The sequence below is a fragment of the Tachysurus vachellii genome, chromosome 10, assembly GCF_030014155.1.
Source record: "Tachysurus vachellii isolate PV-2020 chromosome 10, HZAU_Pvac_v1, whole genome shotgun sequence".
Taxonomy (NCBI): Eukaryota; Metazoa; Chordata; class Actinopteri; order Siluriformes; family Bagridae; genus Tachysurus; species Tachysurus vachellii.
This window is the reverse complement of record NC_083469.1, coordinates 11,030,668-11,052,765: the sequence shown is the minus strand read 5'-3', so window position 1 is coordinate 11,052,765 and position 22,098 is coordinate 11,030,668. Positions and strand designations below refer to the sequence as shown.

At 36.6% G+C, this 22,098-nt stretch overlaps 2 protein-coding genes across 4 annotated transcripts in view; one reads left to right on the top strand and one right to left on the bottom strand.

Annotated features, from left to right (window-relative positions):
* The first annotated feature begins 2,593 nt into the window (after positions 1-2,593).
* LOC132852168 (proline-rich membrane anchor 1-like) lies at positions 2,594-12,744 on the top strand. The gene is made up of 4 exons (XM_060879236.1): positions 2,594-3,612; positions 4,657-4,798; positions 6,411-6,537; positions 11,285-12,744. The coding sequence occupies exons 1-4, from the start codon at positions 3,520-3,522 to the stop codon at positions 11,376-11,378; spliced, it is 456 nt and encodes a 151-aa protein (XP_060735219.1). The 5' UTR covers positions 2,594-3,519; the 3' UTR covers positions 11,379-12,744.
* Positions 12,745-15,364: 2,620 nt separating this feature from the next.
* The window catches only part of LOC132852712 (protein unc-79 homolog), a 32,907-nt gene continuing 26,173 nt past the window's right edge, over positions 15,365-22,098 (bottom strand). For all 3 annotated transcript variants that reach the window (XM_060880083.1, XM_060880084.1, XM_060880085.1), the window contains 17 exons: positions 21,963-22,065; positions 21,244-21,384; positions 21,116-21,154; positions 20,927-21,039; positions 20,734-20,819; positions 19,756-19,929; positions 19,596-19,664; positions 19,339-19,449; positions 18,090-18,194; positions 17,917-17,994; positions 17,746-17,835; positions 17,371-17,546; positions 17,099-17,282; positions 16,799-17,002; positions 16,282-16,359; positions 16,113-16,154; positions 15,365-16,011 (listed from right to left, as the gene is read on the bottom strand). In XM_060880083.1, the coding sequence (XP_060736066.1) occupies positions 15,823-16,011; positions 16,113-16,154; positions 16,282-16,359; positions 16,799-17,002; positions 17,099-17,282; positions 17,371-17,546; positions 17,746-17,835; positions 17,917-17,994; positions 18,090-18,194; positions 19,339-19,449; positions 19,596-19,664; positions 19,756-19,929; positions 20,734-20,819; positions 20,927-21,039; positions 21,116-21,154; positions 21,244-21,384; positions 21,963-22,065 (1,982 nt within the window). In that variant the 3' untranslated portion in view covers positions 15,365-15,822. The remainder of the gene's footprint in view (positions 16,012-16,112; positions 16,155-16,281; positions 16,360-16,798; positions 17,003-17,098; positions 17,283-17,370; positions 17,547-17,745; positions 17,836-17,916; positions 17,995-18,089; positions 18,195-19,338; positions 19,450-19,595; positions 19,665-19,755; positions 19,930-20,733; positions 20,820-20,926; positions 21,040-21,115; positions 21,155-21,243; positions 21,385-21,962; positions 22,066-22,098) is intronic.

Below are 22,098 nucleotides of genomic sequence, written 5' to 3'. Positions count from 1 at the left end.
GCCTTTACATTATTTAACCAAATGATAACTATCCCGATTAAGCCGACTACATTCTGCAGACAAAATCATTCCAGATATCTTCATTCTGAATCTATTTATCTCAAGGTACATGATTTGCAATTACCTTGGACATGTTTTTAAGTTTTTGAAACGGGTGTCCTCGAAACACAAAGAAATGCTAATGAGTTATTGTGTGTATGCATTGAAAAAGGATGTGTACTACCAATGTCTCTCACTAGAGGACAGCATTGCCTTGGAAAAATTAGCACTGCTGTCTTTAAGACAAGAAGCAGGACTGTGTAATTGTATTCCATATGCTTTATGCTTTATTTCACAACAGCACAGACTGTCTAATTCTCTCAAATAATAACATAATATGATTTTTCCTTTGTTTTTCGTTACCTTTGGTAAATATATCACAATAGCAAAAAGTATACTGGTATTTGTTTGATTTTATATTAATCTTTTCCAGACAAAATAATAGGTCTCTCTCTCTTTGACTATGAGTGCTTGCATGAGAGTGGTGACACATATCTCCTCCAACACTAATAGTATTTTCGGAGACCTTCAGTTACCCATGGTACCTGGCAGACCTCTGCATTGCTAAGCAGTGATTTTATTGGGTCCATCCTCTGGAACAAAATAAGATTAGCCTGATGCAAGGCTAGGAGTTTTAAATGTAAGGTCTATCTCTCTTTATCACTAATAACATAAAGGCCTTGCAGCTCTGTTATTCTCTTTGCACATTTTAAAACCTGGCTAAAAATCTTGTACTCTGGAGCTGCCTTTCTACATTTATGAATGCTACTACATTTATATTGAATCTGTCCAAATAAAATTTATATTAAACCAAGGATTTTTTCAAGTCATTGAAAACTTAGGACCCATATTGATAGTGAATTATACCATAAAGGCATACAATAGTTACATACAAAAACAATGATAGTTATAATAATGAATTAAAATGAATTATATCCATGAAAACAATTAACACTGGTCCAAATGAAATATATATGATTTCAGTAATCTTTAGGTCTCTGTTTTTCATTTCAGTGTAGATGTGTCTGATCTGTCTGTTTAGAAGTTGAAGGGAATGAGTGGAGAATGACATATGGTGTGGTGCAGCTGGAACCCACTTTACTGAACACAAGCCAACCTGTCTCTAAACATGCAAGCTGGTTATGGAACGTGATTATGCCTTATGCCTTGTAGCCTTATAATGTGAGATAAAGAACAGCTTCCCTTTTTTGTAATAGTTTTAATATGTTTCAGTTCTGTAGCAGATTGAATACACATGTAAAAATGGTAGTGAAGCTTAATACAGATTAAATGCAAAGTAAAATAAATCTAGTCATGAAAGCAAAAGGCTTTTTTCATTACATTTGCCCTTAATATATATTTAAAGGGCATTCTATGACATTTTGGCATTCTGGAATGACTATTACTCATGTGGCATTTGCAGGTTATATATATATATATATATATATATATATATATATATATATATATATATATATATATATATATATATATATATATGACAAATAATCATCTTAAATAGTTGATTAGGAAGATATTTTCTATATTTTGTATCTTCTCTATAATTCTCTCTATATTCAAAAAAATACAGAAAGAGTTCTCCTTATTAATTAATAAAGTGCAAAAAATAAACTACAAAAAAATAGTGTGATCTTTAGTATAGCTCATTATCATATTTAGTATAGCACTAATCATAAATGTTAAGTCACTAATAAAAGAGTGCCTAATATGCATTAGCAGTGCTCATATCTGACCACAGGCTGCAAAACACCTCCATTACCACTCAGTAACAGCTACCAACCAGTCAGATAGCATGTCATTCCCCATTAGCGTTATTCAGAAGCATCACAAGGGTGATAATGGACTGAATGCAAAGAATACAAAAGAATACACTTAGAAATATAATTGAGCTCTGAATGATGTATGTTTGAGTTGATACAATGTGTGTGTAGGTGTATGTGAAGGTATAATGGACTTAAGAGATGAATGTAATGGGAAGGGAAGAGTGACGTTTGTTTTTTTTTATGATTTTTCTCTGAAAATAGGTCTCCTTGTTTCACAATGAACATTTAAGTGAAGATATCTTCTTGTGTATGCTGCAGATCTAGAACTGTGTTAATGAATCAAGAAATGACCCTTGTTATCCCTACAATCCCATACAGCACATATGCTTACATTAAGAAGCAAACAGCATGGTGCATCTCTGAAATTAAGATTTAGGGAGGAAGTTGGGAGGGCTGTAGTTCAACAGAGTTGATTTCAATTGGAATCCAACTAAGTCTAGTGAGCATTTGAAACCCAAAATCCAAATAAGTACAGCCCAGCATTTGATTGCTCCTTCTAAAGCCATAGCTCCAAAACATAAAGCATGACTAGAACAAAAACGGAGGCAAGAAAGTCCCATCCTTGAATGATTGTATTCTGGTGGAGTTTTAAAGGCCACATAGACTAGATGTTTTATGGATATAAAAATTGAAATATGAAAATGTTACTTCTGTTACTAAGTCTTTTGGTCCCAAAATCTTTCTTCCACAAGGTGTTTTTTCCTTCAGTACGTGTGTATTTTATGATGAACAGCATCTTCTCTTGAGAAATTCTTGTCTTTTAAGTTATTTAGTTCATGACACTGTCTGATTGTTGAATGTCATTGTAATTAAACTTGTGGTAGAATATAAAAATCGTGGGCAATAAGACTTAGTTATACAAATGAAAAGTATTTTGCCTCGTTAATTTCTTTGCCTGATTTATTGAACCGTTGTTTGCACCAACCACATCTTTTCCTGGACTTCCTTTCCAGCAGCACAGAATTCCGGCCAGTGTGCGTGTGTGTGTGTGTGTGTGCGTGTGTGTGTGTGTGTGTGCGCGTGTGTGTGCGTGTGTGTGTGTGTGTGTGTGTGTGTGCGCGCGCGCGTGCGTGATCAAACAGTCTCTCGAGCCGCGCCTCATGAACTTTACGCGAGCATCTTCCTGATTTCCAACTTATTTTTCCGGAATCGCCTTTTTTCAGAATTTGGGACATGAAACGTGATTTAGAAAATACCAATGCGTAGCTCCTGCGGATTACGCGGAGGGGAATACATCCACCTAGTGCATTTGACCACTCGACTCGTCTGCCTCCTGCACATTTACTCACACTACATAAGCAAAAAAGAAATCGCAAAGATGCTGTGGAGCGACACACGCTTCGATCAGGAAGCAGGCGCACACGAAGCGGAGATGAACCTGCGACTTGCATGGATACGATGATTGGCGTCCAACTCGGGAAAGTTTCTAAGGAAGACATTGCCAAATTGGGTAAAAATAAAAAAGTATTATGCCTATCTTGAATCCTGCATTCGTGTGGATGCCCTTGGCATAAAGTACTCAAGTGTCCTCTGGGTCCTGTAACGTTACTCTACCAGGCGCATCGCTATCAGTCCAGGTCTATGCGTCCTCCGCCTGCTCACACGCCGATCTGTTTACGAGCCGAGCGAAGGAGGGATGCATAGTCGAGACAGAACACCTTTGAGATCAAGGCTTCGGCCATTTCTGTTAGGCCACTGCTTTTTCTCGTCATTTCTTCTTTTATGCCAGGTAGGTTGGCGTCCGGGCTGATTTTTGACCATCACATGGAGTTTTCCGAGTCTTCTTCGTTGCAAAGAGGTTAAAGCGATTGATCCTAGTCAAGTTTGTTGTGTGTGGTTTGTCTAATTTCTGAAAAAAACTATGAGCTTTTGCCATTGTCTGCAGTTAATTTTACTGTAGCAGGCATCAAGTTTCCCTTTTCCTAACTCACCTTTTACAAACAAGTAATTTCTCAAACTGTGCAAGGTAGTAAAGTAACAGGACTGGAGCTGTAAAGCAAAGTAAAGACTGCCCTGACATGTGATATATGCAAAGATTCAAATATACAGTACTTGTCATGAAGTATTTCAAGGTTTTCCATAAATCAAGTAAGCATCCTCTCAGATATGCATATCAAATATATTACGAATCCTGGGTTCATGCTTAGTGTATGGTTTATATTTAATTTACTTAGTGTATGGAAGACAATATGTCATGAATAGACTTTTTTTTGGGAAACATAAAGACTGCTTTTAAAACCATGTACCAAAGTACATATATGAACACCAATGACCACACAGATAATAGTGAGAACCTACAGGCTAGTGAAGAGTCAAGTGTAATGTATTCTCCTCATATCCCAAAGGCCTCTCACTAGCACTTCTGAAAGCATAGAAAATCCCACTTAATAGGTGGGAGGTTCTTTTAGAAAGGATTTCACAATGCTGAATTGTGCTGTGTTTCGTTGGATTGTTGTAAGTGAAGCACTTTCACTTTTTTCAACTCTGGGGATCTAATCAAATATGTGTGTGAAAATAAGGACCATATTCATCAATCTACACATCTTTCAGCTTTCATGTTTCAATATTTTATCAACTATGGCAATGTGAAGTCAGTCATGCAGGCAATTTCACTATCATAGTAGATCTACTCTGCCTCCCTCCCCGCCCACACAACTTATCATGCTGTATGTGCATGGTTTGTGGAGGCATATATCTCTCTTCATCTTCCTCTCATCCATTTTCTCCTACTGCCACCTACTCAATCTCCTTCACTGTTGTCTCTGCCTCTTAGGCTGAGCTTCAGAGGTCATGCTCACAGCTTGGCTCTCAGAGACGAGGTGAACACTGCCAGTCGCTGTGCCACTGCAGATACTACCCACCTCTACCTCCACCACCCCCACCTCCACCCCCTCCTCGGCTACTCATCCCCACAGGTAGGGACTCTTAAAATATCAGCCTTGGTATGCACTTCCTGGTTGCCCCACACATTTTGATTATACACTTATTCAGTAGGGATGCAAAGCCAGTTGTGCTGAATTATATTCAATCAGTTATGCAGGAGAAATTAAGTGTTTGTATATTGGTATATAATCATAAGTCATGATAGAGAGCATTTCTTAATTGTTTATAGAGTTTGCTCCACTGAGAGCTCTAGCTGTGATAGAACATGATTTGGAGAGTATTGCTTCTTTTGCAGAAATTAAAGTCTTTCTACTTGTATGCAGTGTTTGTTCAAACAGAGAAATAATCACGTCCTGGTTACCCTTAGGGAGTTCCCCCGTATGCCTAGAGCAGCTTGTGAAATGTATGCATGCTGTTTTGCCAGGCACTGTAGTCAGCTTTCCCTGGGGGAGCCTATGATTAAAACTCATTAAGATGAATTAATTATATTAGTGTTTCAATACAGATAGGGAGAAAATAAATTGAGCCAATAATCCAGTCTAAATTTTTAACTAAAACAGGGAGCAACAACAATTTTTAAATAAATATTTGTGTGTTTTCAACATGGATATTAAGATCCTATGGACAAAACTGTAGCAGGTGTATTTTTATAGGTTGTTAAGTGCAACCAAGACCCAACCATTTATATTTTTAACTGAATATAGTAATGCACTTACAGCATTACACTACATCACATTACTTGTCATTTATCTGTTCAGGTAATATGGAAATCCTTTTAAATAAGAGGCCTTCCAAATTTACCTTGTTGCTTTGGAAATACAGTCACAACTCACTTCAATAGGAACAGCTGTACACCTACTTATTCGTGTAATTATCCATACAGACAATCATGTGGGAGCAGCGCAATGTGTAGTCATGTAGAAACATGTCACAAGTTTCAGTTTATGTTCACATCAAACATCAGCAAGGGGAAAATCTCAGATCTCAGTGATTTTGGTCGTGACAGGGTTGTTGACATGACTGGCTGCTCATATATGAAAAACCGCTGATCTTCTGAGATTTTATGCGCAATAAATTTTGATGAGAGGTTTCAGAGAAGAATGGCCATACTCCATCTAGCTGAAAGGAATAAAAATTCTTTAGAACTGCAGTGAGCTATAAAGCATATCAGAGCACACAACATGCAGAAGTTTGAGGCAGTTGGGTTACAAAAGCCATAAACTGAAAAGTGAAGCTACTATGGCACAAGTTTCCCAAAACCAACTGGACAGTTAGAGATTTAAAAATGTTTTTACTAATTCTGATGTTTAATATTTTTAGTCATTTTCCTTTTTCCCTTTTTTGCATTTGCCAGTTCTTGCTAATTTGCTATTTCATATTGCTAAACTGACATCAGTAAAACTGTATTTCCTGCCAGCTGTATACATTGTTGTCTTCAGTTGGGTGTGGATATAAGTGATCCATTACTTAATTACTTAATTGCTCTGAAATAAAACCAGAGAATAATAATAATTGATTTCTGTGAGTGATTGAGAGAACAAATTTTATTGAAATTCTTTGTAAAAATGACTGACAAACTGAATGCCATTTCACTCTTGTATAGTCCACTAATGCCAAGAGACTTACACTTTGTTGTGCTTTCAGTGGCTGAGTCTCCAGTTCCTCTGCTTAGGCCATGGTGGATGGACTTCATTGTGGTTGTGACAGTAGGGTGCACCTCGGCTTTCTTTCTACTCTTAATTCTTCTCATCTGCTTCAAGGCCATTAAACGGTATTTACTTCACTCACTGGTTTGTTTATGAAATGTGTCTCCAGGTGCTTTGGTTATATATACCATGTGTAACGGAAAATAGTTGTTTGTGAAAAATATTTCATATCTGCTATTTCTTCGTGACAAACTGATACTAAATGTGGATTTTTATTAGACCAAATTAAAATGAATCAGATTCCCATTCATTTCCAGCATATCACTGAACTCTACTGAGTACTACAGTTATATATCAGACTCAAATCAGCATAACTCTTAAATGTTCATTCTCGTTTTTACCGTTCTGTTCGCTAGTTTGCTGGCTATCCTTATCCTTGTCAAGTCTAAATTTCTTAACAGTGGATATTAGAATAAAGTTATTACTACAAAATGTGTTGACCTCAAGAAAAAGGCCTGACCCACAGAACTTATATATACAGTTAAATAGATAAGTCCATAAAGAGCTTTCACTACGGCATGCCTAGATACTGGTGGCTAATAACAAAGAAAAATTTCCACAGCCTTCATGCCTGCTACATTAGATACAGTATTCTTTGATGTATTACACTATGAATATGGTCATTAGTTCATTAACATCTGTCCAGTCAATTATCTCAGTGAGACAGCATTCGAGCAGATTATTATTTCCCAATTCACTGGTATTACATTGAATGACCAGCCAGAAAATTAACATATGCTGTACTTTTAACACTTCTTATGCAATTATGTTATGAATCTGTTAACTATTTACATGAAGATAAAATGTGTACTACATTAAGGTTACAAAAAATATAGGTGACTCTAAATTCACATTATGAGCACAAGCTATAAAACACTTAAGGAATTATCATGCCATTTCTCAACATGTTCTCTGTATTCTGAGAAAGGCAGGGGCAAATGCAGGCAGCAGAAATAATGTGTGGCTGGCCTTGAAATTCATCATGGCAATTCTCCAGCCTTCTGTAGCCCAGGGGCATCCTTAGTTTAATACTGCACTTCAATTCCAAAGACATGGCTGCTGTATTTCTGAGCTCAAATGATCATTTCTGAAATAATATGGCCAATGTTTTTGGTTGCAGGTAAACATTTTTTTAATTTTAAATATTTAAATTATGTTGGTAGAAAAAAGGAACTGACATTGTACCAAAATACTGCAAAATATCACAAAGAATATTAAGATTATAAAAGTTTTAAAGTGGAATATCACCTAACATGGCAGAAAAATAGGAACCAATCCTCAATATCTCTTTTGAAATTCTCCTTTTGTGTACGTAAATGTAATGCAGTCATTAATACAAAATAAACTATAACAGAGCTGTCAGAAGATGAAAGCTGGCTCCTACTTATATAGTTATTTATCATATGTCTTCTTTACTGGTTACTGGTTACAAAAAAGCCAAACCTACAGAAATACATAACAAGATAATTACAATAAAGTGATGTATATTTTATGAGCTAATCATTTTTTAAATAGGTCCTTTTCCTCCCATCATTTCTCTCTCTATTTTGGTCACCTGCCAATTCTCAACTCTAGCCAAATCTCTCCTATCATACAACAATACTACCAGATATGAGAAGCCGAACAACCACAACTTCACGGGGCAGTTAAACACTTAGATGAAAGCACTATTTGCCTCCTTGATGACCACAGATAGCTATGCAGCTAACTAGCTAACTAAATTTCACTAAAGATGTGATTACTAGGTGGAAACAAATCATCAATAATAACTTATTTAGTAATAACTTAACAAATATACGATTAAATTATATATTTACCAGTTACCATGATTATAATAGCAACTTGGGTGTACTGGTTCTGTAATACTGTAATATATTACGCCACTCAACAGACTGACTGCTGCAGCTCAAAGCACTTTGAGTTTGATTGATGCCAATATGTTTACATTTGAGATGTCAGTCATGTTCATTAAGTTTTCAAAGGCTGACAGTTGTTTGCAATGTACAATCCTTTTGAGAGGTCTTTCATTCATCATATGGAGATGGACCAAGAATAGAGGGCAACAAACACGGAGGTACTTTTTTCTGAATGAAATAATAAGCAGCACAATAGTCCACTGAGATGTTTGAGGAAAAAATAAACCAAATGTCTACATTTAATTTTATTGTTCCATTATAATGACATTTTGTGGTAGGCCTGGCTTCCCATGTCTTAACAATCTAGCAATCACCTTTGCTCAATAGCAAATAAATAAATAAATAAATAAAAACCACTATAATGTTATGCTAGAGTTTGTTGCAAAGGTGTTAACTTAAAGATTTTAATAATCTATGCCAAACTTATAAATAGTCAGATTTGTCACAATTTATAACATAAGCTGGTATATTAATTAATATACATGATTTAAAGTGGGAATTTATGTTCAGGTTGGAGCACAGAAGCATGGTTAGAATGCATATTTTGAATAAAACCTGAGGTGAAGTTTAGCTAAAGTTTATTGGTTGCTTAGAGATAGAAAACTATATATGTATACACAGGGCACAATATTATTTAGCACATTTTGGAGAATCTTTTAGATCCTTTGCTAAATTGAGTTTGCTGGTTACTGAAACATATCTGTAGAAGCAGTAGTTTATTTAGTGTTACATTGAACATTGCTACATGAAGTGAGATTATCGTCCTTTGTTAATGTCTGAAATAGAAAAAATTTGGAGTTTTGACAGTAAAGTGTAACAGTAAAATCTCAGATAAAGAAAGATATGATATGTGATGGTTGATATCAAAGTTGGCCATATACATCCAAGTCTAAAGCATCTGGTTAAGTGACTACTTGATAGTTTAAGCTGCTAATGAACTGGATTTAGAGAAGACACCTGTATGATTTGTGTAATAGCTATATAACCTTTAATTGCCTTTATTTAATACTCCAGGCACAATATTAATACCATTATTTTCAATGAATACTTAGAGAAGCAGAAATTTAGTCTGGATTCATAGTTCAAGGCCATTCTACAATTTTGCCCTCCTCTCTCTGTTGGGTTGAAAAATAAATAAGCTGCAGAGCATTGATGGCACTGGACTCAGTCTGATATGACAGCAATCCCATTTCCAATAACAGAAAACACTTCACATCCAATCCAACCGGCTACGGTAAAGCATATGTCAGGTACAGGGAAGGAAGACTAACCATTTCATTAGATGCACAAAATAAAGGATAAAATGGATCAAAAGTGCAATTTGAGCTAAAATCAGAGAGATGGCAGGTCTGGGCTTTGGAGATGTACTGTATCTTTTTCATTACAGCATAGTCACACATTTATGATGGGTTTGATACCACAAACAAAATTCAAGATGATGCAGGCAAGAATGTTTAAGAAAAAAATTGGAATAGTTTTCAAGTTAATTTCAAAACATCAACCCTGCCAACCCTCTCAGTTGGTATTGTCAGAAGAAACCCTGCAAGCTGTGTATTTTTCTTGGGTTAGTCATGTATCACTGAATAAGTACAGAAATTCTCTTCACCATGAACTAAATCCAGGGTACAGCTGCTATGAGATTCACATATACAATTAATCTTATGAAACTTTAGAGGAAAAAAGTAATTAGAAATAAACAAGCTCAGATATTAATTATTAATTAACTTAATTAGTGTTAGACCTATGTACGTATGTGTATAATAAAGACAACTGTAACATAACTGTGAATTTAGCAGAATCATCCACCCAGCTACAGTAGTTAACACTGATCTGAAGGTCTTAAACAGCACAGCACTGACATCAGAATTCTCCTCAAAACTTCAAACAGAGTTCTGCAGTCGGACAGCTTTGGGATTAAATATTTATCAATTTTATGAAGGGTTATGTCACCACATGGCATCTGTCAACTCATGGCATCCATTATTGAGAAGCCTGGGTGGTACATGGACCATGTGATGCCCAAACAAACAGTAGACTGTGGAGTAAATGCAGTTAAACACTCAGTTGAACAATCTATACTACATTTTTTACTGAGGAAAATCAATAAGTACATCGATCTCCTGTGAAAGGTTTGCACTAATAATTGAATAGTCCATTGTTTTAGTTGATATATAAAATCTGGATCAGTCAATGAGCAACGTTGAGTTGAATTTAAAAGATATATTTTACACAGTGATATTTTGAACAACCAACTACACTGTTTCAGTTCCTCACAAGGACCAAATACATGCTTGAGACCTGGAGAAACGGCCCTCTGTAAACAAACATTCAAAAATCTAGAATTCAAATTTGAGCTAGGATCTTCTCTTTCCTAGATGTTCTTTGGTAGGTTTAGGGATCTTAGCATCAGTAGTGCAAACTGTCTAAACACCAGTACAGCAAACTGTATGAGAAACAATACCTGCACTAACAGCCTTCAGCTCAGTTCTGAGTTACATAAGCCAAAAAAGGACTACTGCCTGATGTGGCATATAAGGCATAGTGCAGTGGAGAAATATAATAAAACTGAGGTAATGAAAGGGAGAAGAAGGGATGGATGAATAGTCCATGTTGAGTAATACTGTCTTACGCAGACCAAGAGACATCCAGCATCATGTGGGCGTAGCAAACTCTGTTCTTGTTCATGTTAGAGAGCTAGAGAGACCGTAGGAGGACTATAAGATTGATCATTTTGTTATTTGCTGGAATAAAATTATTGTACCAGCCTGGCTCCATGCATTATTTCCATCATTTGTGTGTGTTGTGTGTGTGTGTGTGTGTGTGTGCGTGTGTGTGTGTGTATATGCAAGCTTGTAATCAAGAAATAAACCGAATGAGCGCCTTGTTTCTTTTGCAGGAAACCTCTTAAAAAAGAGGAAAATGGCACCAGTCGTGGAGAATATGCCATGAGCTGCCGCAAGAAAAAGACCACTAATAATGTTGTAGTGTAAAACAGACACATATTAAGAGCTAATGACATCTCTGCATTGCTGCATCTTATCTTCAGAACTTACTGACCCAACATGCAGCAGAAGTGTAAGCCCAAATATATGATGTCAAAGCAAAGAACGGAGAACAAGAAGAAGGTTAACTTTTTGGATGACCGCAGCCTGGGCTATCACACTACTGCTCTGCTTTCTCAGAGATCCACTTCCATGCACAACCTGACAAACTGTGGCATAGAGACAATGGCATATATTTGCATGATTTTTTATTTCAATGCCAATATACTAATATATAATACCAGATGCTTTATTTTACTTTTGATGCACTGGTCTCAAATATAATTTCTAAGCATAGCGTTTTCTATTTATTTAATAAATTATGATTATTTATTTTGTCAACATTGCTATGGGACAGTGCATGTCTTCTAATGAGAAGATGTTAAAAAAAGAAGTGGCTGTGTTGTTCAGCTGTATCTTAGGAAAACTGAACACATGAGTTTGCATGGTATATTGTGCACACAAATGAAATCCTCCTTGTGGAAGTTTTGTACTCATACTATCATGTTCAAAAGATTGGTTACCTTGCACAGTCAAGGCTGTGGATTCATATTTGTGATGTATTTATAAATGTTTATGTGATATAATATTGAGACAAGCCTATGCACAGATACTTATACAACATGTTACATCATTATTCTAGGATGAACCCTGGAGGTCTTTCCTGGTGTTCTGCATTAATTCTGTGGTATAGCATGGTTTCATATTTGCAATGAGACTAAAATGCCTGTCTCGTATCCTCCTTAAGGCTAGCATTCTAAACACTCCTTTGTCTGTGCAACTTTCTAGTGATTACAAGGACAGTGGACAGTCATGCAGGAGGCAGTCGTTCATGTTCAGATGTGATTACATACTAATTGTTCTCTTTACAATCCAGCAGACAAGGGCCCTTCCACAAAAGTCTACAGAGATGCCTGATGAACATTAGTACTTCACTGATGAATGATTGCAAGAAAGCTGGCAGCATTTCATCCTTGCTAAACTTCATGTAGGCTGCCATCAGAAAGATAATGAATGTCTGTAATGTTTCTGATGTTATAATGACAGTATAATAAGTATCTATATGCGTTATATGCATTAGAGTTGGTTTGTATTAATGGTTCAACCATCATGTTCTGTGTCTGAGTGCTCTTTCTCTGTCTATCTAACTACTTGTGAAAGTTGTTCTCATCTGCACTGTATCCTAAAAAATCTCAAACAGCTATATGTAAGATATATAAAATGTATTATATGTATAAATGAGAGGGAATGATGCATGAATGTAAACAGTGATTTCAAGATACTGTACCTTCTGGACTGTTATTCACTCCTCCAGAGTGACTAAATATGTTTATACATAGTAGAAATAAAACCTTGCAAATGGATAGCTCTGTTTCCAATTCACTGGTGTGTCACAGGGTAAATAATGTAGTGATATCTGTTGTTTGGTCCAAGTATTCTAATTACAGTTGAAGGATGAGTTATACTATGTCTCAAATGACACTCTGGGCAAATAACTAAATGTCCTAATCTTCTAGGATACATTTTGTATAGAGAAATAAGAAATGATTTCCTTTTGGACTGATTAGCAGCAATGGAACATTTTAATGTTAATCTTAGTAAAACCAGATATGAACATTTAATTACATTCAACAGACATGTTTATTCAAATGGTTTCATGTGAAGTGGCATGCAATCCCATTGCTCTAATGTGGATCTCTACAAGCCAAAGGACTGCATCTGATTCAGGAGTGGCATGATGCACGGGAGTCCCAGGGATCTGTGTTTGATCCTGCAGTCAGGTTAGTACCAGTGTGTTGTTTGGTTCAGGTTTGACAGTTTACTGAACTGTCCAAAACATGTAGGCAGTTCAATATATGGATTGGTGACAATAAAAAAAATTTGCTCCTAGATGTGACTGTGTGCGTGTGATGCCCTTTGATGGACTGGTGTCCTATAATGGGTTGAATGAATTAATTAATCTTGTTGAAGAAAATACATGACAGCAGAGAAAGTACTGCTCTCACATTATTTTGTGCGCATAAATAACATTTATAATTGTTGTGAATATATTTGAGTAAGCATAATAGTTTATCCAAGAAATGATTACGTGACATTAAGAATGTCTGACAGCAGTAGTCTCAGTGTTTAACCAATGGTTAAGCCACAAACAGTGTCTCACATGCAATAATTAACAAAATTAAAAGTACCACCCCAGGGTCAAGGACAAGTACAGCTTGGTACCTTTATTTCATAGCGTGTGAATACTATGATTTCTTAGACAGTGCAGGAAATATATTTGTAAGACAACTGAGAGTGTAGTTGGAGAGTGAATATGCTGTCAATAGAGTTTAAGGTGACCTTCATCAACCCAAGACACAGATCTTTTCAGTACCACCTTCCCTGAGGGTTCTTGGAATCTTCTGGCCATCTTTAATTACTGATGTCCAGCTGGCTATTCATCATCTCAGCTATCCACACATATGGTTAAGACTGTGGAGGCAAGGCCGGATCAGGCAGGAGCAGAGCCAGGATCTGCGAGAATGATTATATAAGCAGCTCTTAATGAGTGAGATATTTGAAAGGGCTCTGAGTTCAAACGACCATGGCAGGCGTCTGGCATATGCTGCTTCTGAGCATGGGGAGTTGATTACACACACGCACAGGCACACACACAGGCACACACACACAAAGGTCTCTTTGATGAACAGGGTTTAGAGGTCGACTGGAAGGGTGCCTAACCCTCGGATTCGCTCGAGAGCAGGACAAGTTGCCAGGGATGGTGTGTGCTTATGTGAGTGAGAATATTTATAAAACATTATCAATACTTTTCTAAATATTGAACATCATACTCTTTTATTGTCATTTTTAAATTGTTTTTTATGTCAGTGAGGAAGTGCAATAAAGACCAAGTACCGGTAATAGAAGCGTTGTCATTCTGTGTATGCAGAGGTGAAAACTAAAACTCACTAAACTTCAGGACAGAAACAAAATTAGAAAAGGGCAAAACTGCTAATGTGTAACTTAATGAGACCTGGCTAGGATCACTTGTAGGCATGTTGTAATTGAGTTTGTGGCATATCTAAAAGAGCACAGCAATTTAATGCGTGAAAACACATACTATTCTCCTGCTTCAGCTGGCTTGTTTACCTCCATTGTCTTTTTCAGTATCTTTATTGAGTTATACTGTACATCTGCCTGGGCCTGGTTTGTGGTCTGATTGATTTGTGCTGGTATAGACAGACCTGATGTTAGAATCTGAACAAGAGGAGGATGGTACTGGTCCACAAAGTTAATTAGATTAACATGCGATATGCCATTAGTTTTGCCCCATGTTCTATAAACAGACATGTATTTTTTTTTTTTTAAAGGAGCAGTCTGATATTATAATAATCATCTATCAAATTTTAATATGCAAAGTAAAAAAAATGAAGGACACGTCCATGTTTATCTTTTGTTTACACCATGTTAGCAGGCTAACCTTGAAGAGTGATATATAATTTTTTCTCTTCTAATAGCAATCTATATAGCCATTGTTATAGATTTAAGAAGTGAATATGTTTGTATAGTGATTTACAATTTGTATTAAATAAAGTGCATCTTTGTTTATTTCTGATGCTCTTCCCAGGCATGTTGATATATTGGCATGTTGGGGGAAATGCTCGTTTATTTCTGGGCCAGAAAAATGTACAGGGACTATAAAGAAATTAACCAGATCCATTGCATACCAGCAAGTGAGATTGTTATGATAGTTACTGACATTTTTTTGTTAGATTTTACCTGAAAATGTATTATTAAAATAGATCTAGAAATATTTTTTAAATATTACAAACGGCACCTTTAAGGTTTAATCAACTCCTGAGTCCATTTTTATTCTCCCTTAAGGTTTTAATGTATAAATTTTAACAGGTTGAATACAAATTAAAAACAGATTTATTTTATTTGTTTTACATGAAATAAACATTATTATAAACATATTGATTAGAATTTAAGCCCTATACATCAATCATCATTCACACAATTTCCTTTCTCACATATTATATTGACATATTAAAGGTGTGTACTCTACATTGAGTGTGACTTTCACACCATTTAAACAGTCTCACAGAAATACTCCTGCGTCTGTATGCACCACATGTTCTGCTGTTCTGGCACCTTATAATTCAGGGTCACTCCCCTTATGCATGATCATGATAATTACATGCAGACAGAAAAAGCTTGATGAAGATATTTACAGTCACACTTTTTAGTTTTGCTACTGTAGAGTTGCTGTTGCCAAAATCCACAGAATACAGTATAATTCTTTTCATACAAAAGCATTGCTGCAAAATACTATATCTGGGTTTAAAAAAAAAAGGATGCTGGTTGGCACATATTGTTGCTGGTCTTGCTGAAGCTCCTGTAGGATGTAACATCACATGGGATAGAACTGCGAGGCGGCCTCAGACGACTGGATCTCAACCTGAGCCATTTTAAACTGAGTACACTGCAGCCACTTGCGCAAGGCAAAAGGAAAAGTGCTAGAAGCAGGACCCTGGAGACATTGGTTATTTACTCGGTTCTGGATGGCCTGGAGACGCAGCTGGAGACCCGCAGATAAATGCTGCAAATAAACACACCAATATAATCGGCTCACGGAGAAACAGCTGCTGTCTGGGTTATATATGAAAACCATTGCCATAACACCGAATGACAGATACTTACATTTAGACTGGACTGAATCATTGGCAGCCACATCGGAATTAACTGAAGCAATGGGCAAGAAAAAACAGTTTATGCATCAGAGATGGGAACAAGAAAACTGACTTTTATGTTCTGCTCAGTCAACATAAATCATTTCTTCAGTAGCAGATGTTTAAGGGATCCAACTCACTTTCACAAAAATGGTTGAATTACATTCTTGTAAAGCTTCCATCAGACTGATGACATGCAAACACACCATCTCTACCATCTAAAAGAGAAGAAACAGGCAGTCTGAGAACAGCTGTTTTTGTGGATTTACAAAATAGCTTTATGCTCCTAATCATGCAATCACATGCACAATTCTGCAGAAAATCCTGTTTAACTGCTGAATTTAATTTTTTTAAATTTAATTAAAATTATCATTCATTATTTAATTTTTAATTAAAATATGTACTAATAATCAGATTACAAAGGGAGTCATATGTCCAGGTCATTTTGTTCAGCTGTTCTTTTATGCTCCTATATGCAAACCAAATAAACCAAATCGTTTATCCGATGACTCAGGCTTCAGCCTTCATTTATGTTAAAGGCACAAATAACTCTTAAAATATAAGATGTATTTATAAACATAAACATACTGTGTATGGCAATAAAGAAATTTAGCTTTAATGATACATGTGGGATAACAGTGGAATTAATTATCTTACTACTTTGTTATGAGCCATGAGCTGGAGGATGCTGGGAGTGACTCGGCTCCAGAACTCCAGGCCTGTAAGGATAGCGCTTGAGGAGAACTCATTTTGGTTTTGGTTCTGCCCAGCTGGTGTTGCAGCTGCTTGCTCACAGTAGATGGTCCACAACTGAGCAAACATGAAGGCATGGAACAGGGAGCACATGTGGAGCACGGATGTCTAGTGAAATAACAGTAGAAACATCAGTGCTGCATTTTCTTATTTCAGGCTGCATATATATGAACAAATCTGGATTAAGTTGATATGCTGATGTACCTTTGATTGCTCTGGAAAACCAATTAGGATTACAATAAGGTGGTCTGCAATGTGAGAGCCAGCATCCAGGGGAATGGGCATACAAGACGTGGAACCTTGATGCAAAGCACAGTGGGTAAGAGATCCCAGCAGGAGCCAGGAAAGCTGGCGAATGTGGGATACACACTCGATGAACTCTTTGGGGCTGAAAAAGAAAGAACATGACAATTCATATCCTGTTAAAAAATGAATCATGTGGTTGTATGGCCATGACAAGCTGAGAATACTCTTACCCCTGTTGCATTGCAGAGGGTGGATGGTAGAGCCATGGCAAGTAGCGAATCACAGCCTTGTTATCACGATAGTTACCTTTACTGATTTCCATGGCTGCAACCTGAGCCAAACCCACTTTTAGATTCCCACCAAAAGTATCCTCATGAAGGGGTTGGCAGCAAGCTTTCATGTGACTCTAAAGGACAGACATATGGAGTATTTCCAATAACAGTGAACAATATAACTTTAAAGTTCTTATTACATTTGATAGAGATTCAGAATTTGGTTCTCTGTCTGCCCTAGTTTTGAAGAAATTAAACTGATAACAACTGATTAATCATATGTAATGAATACATATGCTGAGTTATGTATTCCTGTTTTAATGTATACTAAACCTTTAATTTCGTTAGCGTATGCATGTCTGCAATAAAGTCCAGCAGCTCACTGAGGTACTGCCTCAAACACTCCATAGCAGCTGTTGTGCACTGAAAGAAAAACAGAGATGATTCTTAACAATTAATATAAATAACAGGACACCAAATAATTCTATACAATGTGCTGCTCACCCCAGGTAGAGATGATATCATGTGTTTTTGGAGAATCGTAGACTCAGACAGCCGGGTTCCAATGTCAACACATACAAACTTATTAAAAACAGAAATAATTGAGTATTTTAGTGTGTTTAGGTTTAGTATATCTTTTCAGTGTCATCTTTTCAATAGTGTGAAAAACAAAATACCTGGACCAGTAGAAGAAGGTTAGTGTCAGGAATTGGAGACTTGAACTTCAGTGCTTGTAGCAACTCCAGAACTACTGCACGGGACATGTAGAACTTATCCCTCTCCTGCAGAAATAAAAACATATAGAAAGAGGACCTGAATGCTGAAAAATAGGGAAGAAAAATCTCATTCTCCTTCATTTTTTGCCTTTGTCTCTGCATTCTAGTATGGTACTATAATGCCTAACTGTCTCCTGTGCCATAATGAACTTTTCTTGCTCTGTCTCTTTCAGTGTAATGTTTTCCATGCATATTCCATGCTGAAGACCAGGAGATTAAAATGGCAGTAGGCCCAGCTTTACTTATAAAGCTCCAGCCCAGATAAAAAGCCATTTTAACTGCTGCCTCTCTCTTTCTCTCAGCAGTAGGATCTGTGTCAGCATATTTAATCCTTTGGGTGTGAGGAGAAGCTCAGACAACACACAGTAACAATGTCACTATTTCTGATGTTGTGATATTTCTGATGTTTTTATGGAAGTTATTTTAGAGCAAATGTTTTACTCAGTTCAGTATGCCCTCAATGTCCATTAAAGTACATTATTAAAAATAAATACTGTGGGATACTAAAAAAAAAAAAAAAACGCCTAAGAAAAATCTATGTAATTGCAAACGTAAAACACATTGCTGATGGATGGGTTGTTATGGCGAACTATGTGAAGGACAATCTCCCACACTGAGTAAAAAATTCTGTAGGGATTCACTTATGATATTATCAGCAAATCTCTGGAGTGGATGTATAGCCTCCTCCTCTGGACCTGCTTTCTAAAATCTGAAAATCAATAGACACTGATGGAATTCTTCAAGTGGAAGGTAGGAAGAGAGAATGCGAGAGGGAGACCATATTTCATAACAAAGGAAGGATACATTTATATCTAGTGTACTCGGCAAAGGTATGCAGCATTTTTATCACTGTTTTGCAGAGACGTAAATTTTGCATTTTCCAGATACAATGATTTGCAGAGTATAATTTCTATACAGTAGACTAGTTCTTGAGACAGCTCTCTTTAAAAATGTTTCACAATCACAATAAAATATATTTCTATATTCAGTATGCCAAGTACTAATCACAGATGGTAGTCAATGATATAACAGGGCAGGAGATGCTTCTAAGCTGTCCATTACAACATATTTCATAAATAAATAAATATTTCCATTTTCCACAGTACTATAAGAAACCCATGCACTGTAAGCCTAAAGACTGTACACTTACCTTGCTGAAGGTTTTGTAGCAGAGGCCACAGAGCTCAACAACGTATGAGAGGCTGAAGACGCCATACTGAATAACAAAGCTCAGCAGTTTAGAGGATGGCTCCAGCAAACTCTGGAAGAAAATTTCAGACAGACATTTTTGTTTTAAGTGAACCCCAAAGTCTTCAGCATTCACTTAAAATGTATTTTACATCATTTTGATTTAAAACAAACAAGTGGTAAGTGTTTTTCAAGTGGTTAATGTTTAAATGAGCTTACTCTGGTTGCACTAGCAGTTGGAATCTTAAGTAAGCAGATGATGATTCTCAGGCTGGAGTCTAGTGGATACTTAACAAATCAGATTGAAAAAATGAAGTTAAGTCATGCATATCTAAATGATTTCAAATCTACAATCTAAATAAGCAGAAAGCTTAAATACCTTTAGAGGAACCACTGCAGGAAGTTTAGTCAGAAAGTTTTGGAACTGGTTACAAATGGTTGTCCAAAGATTACTAGGGGAATCCATAGGAAGAGCCTCCATGAAAGTGGCAATGTTATCCAAGCAGTGTAGCATTGCGCCCCCTGCAGGCAAATTCTTCTTATTGTTCAAACCCTTTAAGAAAGAAATTTATAAGATATACTGAAAACAAATAAGGAATATTCATTTGCTATACAAGATACTGTGCTCTGTTTATTCAAGAATGGTTACATAGCCTTTAAAATAAAAATAGAATTAACTCAAGTGCAAGACTGTTGTTGAGTGTTTGTGGAGAATATTTACATTTAAATTTTTTACTATAAAAGGAAAACGTCACATTCAAGAAAACTGCAGTGCAAATCCCATTTTTACAGACTGCCCAGAAGCCGATGAGGAAAAATAAATTATTTGACTCTTTGACAAGAGTGCCATCTGCTGGTAAATTGTATGTGTTTTATATTGTCAGAGATCCAATAGAAAAGCTTGCAAGACTAAGAATGGCTTAGTGTCAAAATCATACACATCAACATTTCCAGTGTTAACACCTACAGTGTTGTAATTAACTCCTACAGTGTGCATTTGAGTCCATCTGGACTTCTCATGTGCCAGTGTAGCTTAGTGGTATAATGCTGGCTTATTACTAATTTGGTGGGACATAAGCCATTTTGTTATCTTCTCACACTGTTGAAAGAGCTTATGCTAGTTTGGATAAAGTGAAGCAATAGGCGGAATGACATTAGAAATCTGTCGGTGCAGTGATGTTTTCAAATTCACTTTTGCTAAAGGTACACACTCCAGGGATTAGAAGCCCTGTCCCATTTCTTACAACCTGGTTTTGTAGAAGAACCCTATAAATGTCACATAGTTGCCAGAGATGTGATCTTGTGCTCTATTTTGTGTGTATTATAATAACAAAATAAAAATTATTTTATTACCTACCTCAAGAAGCTGGCTTAATGCTGCCACAGAACTTAGTTCATTGAAATCAATGAGAGATGCAGCCAGTGTGCGTAGGAAGCTTCCATCTAAAGTACAAAAACATTACAGATAAGTGTTTTGTCAGTGTTTGTTTTTCATATAAGCGTGTATTAGGAGTATGTTTATAAGTGTACATGAGCAGATGTTTGGTTACCTCTGATGTTGCTCTGGAATAGCTGTGGCAGGATGCCATTGGGGGCGAGCTGATGGAGCACACAGCGCAGGAACTGCTTAGCTACACCAGCAGCATTACCGGGGATCAACATGCTTGAATGATCAAAACACACATAAGTTGCAGGGTGCACAGGCATAATAACGTACACACTTAATACAAGACACATACCTTTCAGCCTGGCCTGAATAGCTTGCACTAGATACCAGCCTATAACACAAAACAAATTTGAAGAACATACTGACTTTGCTAATTCATTTCACAGCCAAGCGTGTTGTGCAAAGGCTGTGGAAACTTACCTGCCCACTGACTGCATGATGTCGAGGAGTAGTGGAGCAGCCAGGTCCGGACTCAGGTGGGTAAACATTGAGAGAACGACTACAGCCAATGCCAGGGTTTCTTCATCATACTCTTCTAATACCGCACCACAATCCCGACACCTATTTATATTAAGACGCACATAAAGAAAGCAGATATTAAATAGAAATATCATTGTGGCATTTTCTGTTTTTTCTGTTTAAACATTTCATTAGGGATGCTCTGACACCGTTTTTTTTAGACTGAGTACAAGCAAATAGACTCTGGAAAGAGATGGAAAGGCAACTGTCTGTGTCTCAGAACTAAAACGCTCACATACATGACAGCATACACTCACCTGAGTGCTCAACACTCATTAATATTCTCATGAATGTACAATTCACAGCATCTTGTGCTCATTTTTAATAATCAAACTTTCTGAACCTGATTAGGTTATTTTTTAACACATAAAACACTATATTAAGACATGGTCTTAGATGCTAGTATCAGAGCATGTTTTAGGCATAAAATTAAATAATAATATATATATATATATATATATATATATATATATATATATATCTCAGACCCATGCTCACTAAGAGTAACTGAATCAATGAATCCCAACATTTAACGTTAGAACTGTAATGCCGACTTTCTTGTCTTTCTCGTATATGACAGAAGTCTCAGAAATGGGGAAAGTGACATAAAAAAAATCCACCTGTCAGCCATATTGGTGGGTTGCTCATCAATAAAGTCCTCTGGTGCAGGCACAAACATGCTGACTGTGCTAGGAGCAGACAACAGGCTGGCTTTATTGAGACCTGGAGGGACAAATTCATTAATGTTTTTAGCTT

Excerpts from the sequence above, each read along its gene's own strand:
- LOC132852168 (XM_060879236.1), top strand. The coding sequence starts at position 3,520 with ATGCATAGTCGAGACAGAACACCTTTGAGATCAAGGCTTCGGCCATTT. Across the intron at positions 3,613-4,656 it reads CATTTCTTCTTTTATGCCAG|GCTGAGCTTCAGAGGTCATG; the intron begins GTAGGTTGGCGT and ends TCTGCCTCTTAG. Across the intron at positions 4,799-6,410 it reads TCGGCTACTCATCCCCACAG|TGGCTGAGTCTCCAGTTCCT; the intron begins GTAGGGACTCTT and ends TTGTGCTTTCAG.